Raw genomic sequence first — 8323 nt, 5'->3', positions numbered from 1 at the left:
CCCCCCCCCCCCGACTAAGGTGGCACCAGTCGCCCATGATGCACGAGGCTAGGGGTCAGGTCATATGAGGTCTATTCATAGCTTTGCCACAGGGTTCTTGCATGACCTGGCGCAAGTCATTTAGCCTTTCTAAGCTTCAGTTTCCCCATGACAGATGTAGAGCAATGAATGATACTTCCCTAGTCCACCAGATGTGTCATAACGTGTGTCGAGATCTATATAACTCGCTCTGAGATGTTCAACTAGAGACACTGACAGAGGTTCAAGGAACTTTCATTAATGATAGTTTAACTTAGGGATGGAGAGCAGGGAGAATTTATAATGCAAAGGGAAAAGATGGCAAATAATGATAAGAAAATTAACAGAGCTCAGAGAAAAGGAGGGGGGGGAGGGAGAGAGAGAGAGCAGGATAGAGCAGAGGGTATAACAATGGGAATGGAAGTTCAGGATTTTCTCCTACTTCTCTTGGCCCTCCATTATTTATAAAAATCAACAAGGGGTATTCACATCTTTTAACATAAGACTGTTTTCCTAGTCTCCTCATCAGCAGCCCAAAGCCCCAAGAAAACCCTCCCTACTATCCAGGTACAGGCCTTAAACAACAGCCTGTATAATTATCCTTACTGTGCATGGAAACACTTCCCCATCATCAAGCAATTCTCCAGCTCACTAGATCCATTCCACAGGAAAGGCTAAAAAAGAGTTATACATTTCTCTTCACTTGGCGCAGCATCAGTCTCACCTCCCATTAAACGGTGGCTACAGAAGACATCACAAGACCATCCACTTCCTGTGCTCTTTATAGGCTTCTCGCAGACTGAAAGGGGTAACAAACTCCTAATCCAGCTCAGTACTTTATTCAGAATCTGAAGTGCTCAGGGAATACTTTAGTGGTTTTACTTTTCCTCTGTAGAATAAATGCCAAAAAAATCATTTAAAAATATTTCTAGGAAGCGCACAGACTCTGAGGAATAAAGCAAGACTGTAGTGAAATCTTTTAAAAAAATTTTGGAGGAAGGGAAGGAAGCAAGAATGCCTAGTAAAAATCACTAAGTATCCAAAGACTCAATTTATATTTCAAAGTATTTTTCTGCTGATAATGACGTCTCAGACAAATTCTGCCATAATTTTGAGGTACTGAGAATTTCACACATTCCAATCTTTTATAAAGCATCTCTACTCAATACAAGAAGTAGTTTTGTCTGTTTATCTTACATGGGCCGTATGTCAATATTATTATTGTTTCTTTAAGCTTGGGGCACATTCCACACACATCACCTTTCAGGGTTTGTTTTCTTGTGTTGCATCCAAACAATCCCCTTTCCATGGAAACCTGGCTGACCATGTCCAGGAAACTACAGACTTTTACGGAAACAGAACTTTAAACAATGATATGATCCTAAGGAAAGATGGAGGTCATATATGGAACATTGGTGGTATCTGTTGGAACAGTGGTGGTATAGAGTGATGGTGAAATGACAGAGCCCAAATACAGTGGAAACTGAACCCTGACTTCATGGGAATTTTGTCTGATTTAAGATTGAAACTGGAAGCCATACCATACATTTTGTAGAAATGCAAGCTATATCCCTGGCCTGTACCATATATTTTTGCATTCAGCACTGTAAAAAGTTAGTGACCCACACAGGGTCAATCATTTGTTACACTCGCTACTAATTGTATATTTTACACTCAATAGCAAGTGACAGATTTTCTGTACATGCTGAATTCTAACCCTATCAACAGGGAACTTGCTTAATATTAAAATATTTTCCAGTTTCACTGACTTAAATTATCCAGACATGTTCCAGTTGTTGGGATAAGAATAGAGGGGGAATCTCTGTTCTTCCTAAAAGGAGTAGATACGAGGGTGCAGAATGATAGCAGGCCTTGTATCATTCAATGCCTGGGGCTCCAAGTTACCTTAATACAGGCTTAAGATAACCAGTGAAAAAAATGCTGAAATCTAAAATGTTTTTAAAACAATTTTTGTTTTTCTAAGTTTCCTTGGAAAGAGGGGATTGTTTGGGCAGAATATGAGAAAACAAACTGAAAAGTGATGTGTGTGAAATGTACTCCAAGCTTAACAAAGAAACAATAGTAATATTGACACGGGGTATATTAGATAATAGGACAAAGCTACCTTTTGAATTGTGAAGAAGATAAAGCCTGTCCATAGCTCGTAGCGTTTTAAATTATTTTAGGAGTACCCAATTCACAGCCTGAAAATGGTGCTAGAATTTCTTGAAACATTTTAATAAACTGCAGAGATATTTTGGGATAGGTATTATAATAATGCTTTCCCACACATCTGCATCTTTTAATTCTGATCCCATGCGGAACCTCAGATTTTTAAATCTGATATAATTTCAAAGAGAACCAGCTCTATTTAATAACCTTAGGTTTACCACAGCCCCAGAGCAGAAGAATATGTTAAGAATTTATGTGGATTATCCTCAGACACCTAATATTTTTAAGTAAAGGAAAAATATAATCAAAATAATAATCAAAATAATAATTGCCAAGAAATATAATATTGGGCCACAATCTTGCATGGCTGCCTTATAATAAGAGACTGCTCACACTAATGATATACCAACAATAACATTTAATCATAAGCTAGTTATTTAATCATTTGGTCAGATATATCAATATCTGATTAAGTGTGAATGATGAGAACTAGCCAGCCCATTAAAATCTAATAAAGAATGCAAACGCATTAATCCAGTTGCAACAGCACAACAGTGTTCTGCATGGTTTAAAGTTGCATTTGTTTTTAAAAGCAAATACCCATCAAGAGCATTACATTCCCTAAAACAAATTTAAAAAGAAATATTTTGTCCAGCAACATGCTTTTGAGCAGCAACTACCCCAAGGAATCAATGGTATCATGCCAGAAAATAAATGTTTTTATAACTGCACCCTCAGCAACCACAAAACTTTCTACAGCTACAAACTGTTGTCTTCAAGTCTGATTGAATGCTTAACCCTAGTCATCATTTATTCATTTCAGAAAAGTTTTAGAAAGATGCACACACACCTTCCTTGGCCACAACCTTGTTCAGAACTGAAATATAACTCTCAGAAGACATTTATGGAGGTTGCTATGCTTGGTCCTTTGAAGATGCAAATTATTTGTATTAACAGAAGGTGTACCATCATCTTCTGTTTTTACTGCAGACTTTAATCAGGTGATTGTCACCTGGGTCTGAGCACCCAGGCTAAGTAATAATAATTAGCTGTTATATAGTGCTTTTAAATCAGTATTTCTTAAAACACTTTTCCAAGAAGGTCAGCATCATTAGTCCCATTTTACAGCGGGAGAAACAGAGATATAGAAAGGTGACATGACTTGTCCAAATTCACTTTGAGCAGTGGTAGAGCAAAGAAATTAAGCCAGGTTCAGTCCAATGCACTCTCCAGTATGACACACAGGGGGAATTGCTAAATGGCTCTTGAGGACCATCAGCTCTCCAGTGATTTACACTGCATCTTCACTACATACAGGACACATGACCAGCCAGAAAAAAAAGCAGTTCCAGAGCTCTAGCCTCTCCCCAGCTGTGCCAGCCAACCAGGGTCCAAAGCTCCATCAAATGCAGATGTGAGCAGTCCATGTATAAATTGGATGGGGTAAGGGCAACACCTGAATAAGAACACAAGCTAGATCTACAGTGAAGGCAGAGTCCTGACTGGAACACATTAAAATCGTACAGGTGCTTATTCAATTGCCTAAGCAGAATTCTTCACTTAACTCTTAAGTAAATGATCTTTGGTTTTAGAACTAGAAGTCTAGTTGTGGTACATGGCTAACTGTTAAATCCTGCTGTAATCTCAGTGTTAAAACAAAGCTTGTAGTTTTTTTGATAAAGCAATCTGGAAGTTTTAGCAAAGCCTTTCAGTGAGTTTCCTATATAGGATGAGCAGAAGAGACAAAGCTATATACTTTTGCTATATGGAGCCACGACTCATTTATATTTCCTGGGAGAGGAGGAGGCAGTTTGAGCACAATTCAGGGAGAGCATTCCTTTTTGATACCAGTACTAAACTCCATTTTGGTTTGATCCTTGTTTTAATGATTTCCTCTGGTGGGTCATCATAGTTTGATTTTTTGCTTCTCCTTACTTCTACAAGAAAACATCTAGCAGAACTAGCATCTCAAGAGACCGTCTCTGAAGCTATGACTACATTAGTAGTGTCGTGCTGGTTCTAGGAATAGCAGCATGCTATGTCAGCGAAGCAGTTCTAGCAGAGATGCACACATACAAGATCAGCAAAACTACCCTCCATGAGCAGTACAAGTGCTTGCATTTTGCCAATAACACATCTATGCTAGAGGTTTGTGTCACTATAAGCCTGTAGCATAGGCAGAGCCTGACAAAAAATTAATCTATTGTAGAGTTAAGGCACCAGTCTCTGGATATTACATATATTTCTTGCTGAAGTACTTATGAACATAAACTAAGGCTCCCTTTCAGAAATCATTTAACATTAAAGGCATCACTATTCCCAAAAGAATGGCACTAAAATTACCTTACAATTTTAGCAGTCATATACTACTACCCTAAGAACAAAGCAGGTATTCTTAAGTCACCATCACTACATTTGTAATGAAAAACCATGGAAACTACCCTCAGTTTGCAAGCAAATACTCAAAAAACACACTTCCACCCAGTCACCTATAAAAGTCTATACTTGTTCATTGCACATGTAGCTAAACATAAATGCAGTCTCAGTCTAGGATGGAACTAAGAGCATTGACCCCTATACTTGAGAAACTTCTTCCATGGGTTCTAAATCATGCCACACTCAGATTCCACTTAGCCAGTTCAGATCTCTCATCTGACAAAACACAAGAGGACTTGGAAATCCTCTTGCAATACGGACTATGGAAGGAACATAGATTTTCAGCCCAATCACAGTGATAACTTTATTTTTTTAATTATCATAATGTTGATATTGAAATCTTCCAAATATTTTAAACTTTGTCTACAGTTGAGTTAGCCCAATCAATCCAGAGTGCTTAGGTATCTTTACTTCTCCAAACAGGTACTCTGGTTGGGAGTGGAAGCTCACTTCACATGCCTGCAGCTGCTTCTTCTCATATGATTCTTCTGCCACTTCAGGCTGTCACTACCAGAGTGCCACTAAGGTGCCATGCCATGAATGAGCCTGGAGTTCCATATAGCTGCTCTTTTCTGAGCAATCAAATAATATAGTTACTCCAAGGCTGAATCAACTCCTTGGAAGACTGTAATAGTAATATTTTTAGCCCTTGAAAGTAGATGTGGTCAAACAAGTGACCTTTCTACCATTATGAAACAAAGCAGCCAAGCAGAAACTTAAGGGGTAGACTGAAATACTTTTAAAAAAGCTATTCAAGATCCCTAATCATTAACTGAATCTGTAGCCAGACTTAATTTGTAATTAAACAGAGATGCAATATATCCAATTGTTTAAAGCAAGGGAAAGCAACCTTTTCTGCTTGTGGACCTGCGGGAGTGGGTGCACAAGTGGATGCTAGGACCCTGCTACCATCATTTGTCTCCATATTGGCATATGGAAAGTGCACGCAGCGCACATTCATTCCCATGGCAGCATGGCAAGAACACTCTCAGAAGACACCCCTGCTGCTAAATGCTGCCCAAGCCTCACATCCACAGGCCAAATGCAAAAGTTTTGTGGGCTAGATCCGGCCTACCGGCTGCAGGTTACTAAACTCTGGTTTAAAGCACAACATTGAAAGCTAGATACTCCCACATCCTAATCACAATTCTGTCATCAATTCATTACTTAGCTTTAATCTCACTTGGCTTAGGACAGGGTTCTCAACTTTTTTGAACTCAAGGCATTCCTTAGAGAAAAAAAAAAGTCAGCTCTTCGCTTTCGCTCATGTTTTTAACTACAGAAAAATACAGCAATTCTTCTGTTGCAAAGAACTAGGAAAGATCACAACAGGTGCTTTTGACACTGTGGATTCCTATTTGAAAGCTCAGGGTTTATCTTGTGAATCATGTGTGTTTGTACACCTGACAGTGCTAAGATTACACATATCCCACAGCACCCTTAAAAGATCTCATGTCACTGATTGAGAATCACTGAGCTAGTCCCTTGTGGTGTCATTTACATCTGTTTAAAGTCAATTTGTGACATCTGCAATGTTTTACGACCACTTTGCACAGGTGCAAATGGTTACATGAAGTGCAAGGATATCGTGAATCACTATCTTTATGCACCTGTAAAGTGGTGAAAAGTTATATAACTGCCTCATAAGAGTATTGTGAAAGTCAATTTGTTAATATTATCGATGCATTGTAAACAGTAAGTACATGTAAACAAAATAGCTAAAAATCAGCTCCTGATCTGTCATGACCTGTTTTACCACTGCGAGAGTTGATGATATTATAAACGCTGAAGCAGACTAAAGAACATACACTTTGTTCCATTCAGATATTCATCATCAAATGTTATGGGCTTTTGTAAAACAAGAGGTTTCTATGTATCACTTAATCTGGGTTTATTTTTTGGCTTTGTAAATTGGCTATTCTGTTACTGATTTCAAAACCATATTTGTAGTTTGACAAACATTTCACCCAAAAGTGAGAGTCCAAACCTGTCATCTGTAGGAGTTCTCACGTGTCACAGGAGGCAGTTCAGTTCTTGAAAACACTAAACTGTAATGGGAAAATTTGGTGGACGTCATAGCAATATAAAGTTAACCTGCAAGATGAACCTTGGGGACCAGGTCATTGACAACCCAGGGAGCGCGCAGAGGATTTAATTTAACAAACACTGATGAAGCAGAAACTTTACTGTTTTACCATTTCAGAGTCTGATTGTACAAACTGTTCTATGCAAACTGTTCTGCACAGACAGTCCTCCAGGGATGAATGGACAGATGCATCTGATTGCAGGATCAGAACTTAAAACACTTATGTTCCTCTAAAGCAGTGGTTCTCAGTATTTTTTAGACTCAAGGCACCTTGCCACAATGTTGTGAATTGAATGGCACCCTATTTCAAAAACTAATTTATTTATTAAAGTGCTCACCTCCTGGCAGAGAGGACAAGCAGTGAGACAGAGGGAGCAGGCAGGCAGGGAGAGCTTAAGCCTGCTCTTAACTCCTCACACCTGGAGCCTGAACCAGATAAGTAGCTGCTTATATCACCCTTCAAGGATCTCATGGCACCCCAGGGTGTCCTTGCACTCTGGCTGAGAATCATTACTCTTAGATAATTGCTGAAGATTCATTCTTGCTGAATGGAAGCCAATTCCTCCTAACATCACAATGTTGTCACATTTCGGGATTGCCCGCCTCTACACATTATATTTATGCCATGATTCATGGGCTAATTGCAACATAACTGGCCAGGGTGCTACACACACCCCATTTAAGGCCCCATAAAATGGCAAACCAGTCATAAAAGTGTTCTTCATAGAAAATTAGGGTTGGAAGGGACCTCAAGAGGCCATCAAGTCCAATTCAAAGCAGGACCATCCCCAACTACGTGATCCCAGCCAAGGATCTACCCAAGTCTTAGACACCTCTAAGGACAGAGACTCCTGGAATCCTGTACACAGGCAAGTAGAAAGAGCGTGATTCGGACCAAATCCCTGATCCTGAAATCACGCCTCCCGCCACATGGCGGGAGGTGCAATCATTGGGCTTGGGCATTCGATGCCAGGCCACCATCAACTGAACCTACTCTAGGGCCCAAGCTAGACTGGCAATTCCAACCTCCCTGTTCAACCCTTTAACTGCCTGACAGACATGTCTAAGGGAGATGCGATTTGGAATTTGCTCGACGCTTTCTTGCCAGCCCGGCGCTGAGCCACGGGGGTGACCGCGGCCTTCCTGCCACTGCTCCCGCGGCCCTAACGCGGAGTTGGTGGGTGACACTTTGTCCTGAAGCGGGCTGAGCCAAGCCTTGGGGACACGCAACACGCCAATAAAACACTTCCCGCGCCCCGCAGGGGCCCCAAATTGGCCTGGTGAGATCCTGGGGGGGCTGCAACAAGGGGCGAGAGGCGAGGCCGCTGAGGTGCCCCCCGGGGCCGGGCTGCAAGTACTCACGATCTCGGCCAGCATGAGCAGCCCAGGCGGGGTGCGCAGGAACTCGCGGTCGTAGGCGAGGGCGCCGGAGCCGGCCGAGAAGCTAGCGGTGAAGGAGCTGCTGGTTGTGGTGACCGTGTGCGACCGAGGGCGCTGCTGTTGCTGCTCCGGCGCCGGCGGCTCCATCTCCCGGCCCCTGCCCCGCTTCCCCTGGCCGGGGCCGCACGCGCAGGGAGGAAGGCGGGAGGCAGGGGGCGGACAGCGCGGCTT

General features: G+C 41.5%; 1 protein-coding gene across 1 annotated transcript in view; it reads right to left on the bottom strand.

Moving 5' to 3' along the window:
* CMTM8 (CKLF like MARVEL transmembrane domain containing 8) overlaps positions 1-8317 on the bottom strand; it is a 52479-nt gene extending 44162 nt beyond the window's left edge. Inside the window, exon 1 of the mRNA XM_019536357.1 lies at positions 8075-8317. Coding sequence (XP_019391902.1) covers positions 8075-8239 — 165 coding nt within the window. The 5' untranslated portion in view covers positions 8240-8317. The remainder of the gene's footprint in view (positions 1-8074) is intronic.
* Between the last annotated feature and the right edge of the window lie 6 nt (positions 8318-8323).

The sequence above is a fragment of the Crocodylus porosus genome, unplaced genomic scaffold, assembly GCF_001723895.1.
Source record: "Crocodylus porosus isolate Cpor-Errol unplaced genomic scaffold, CroPor_comp1, whole genome shotgun sequence".
Lineage (NCBI taxonomy): Eukaryota > Metazoa > Chordata > Crocodylia > Crocodylidae > Crocodylus > Crocodylus porosus.
The sequence above is the reverse complement of the archived record's forward strand: the minus strand, read 5'-3'. Positions and strand labels throughout refer to the sequence as shown.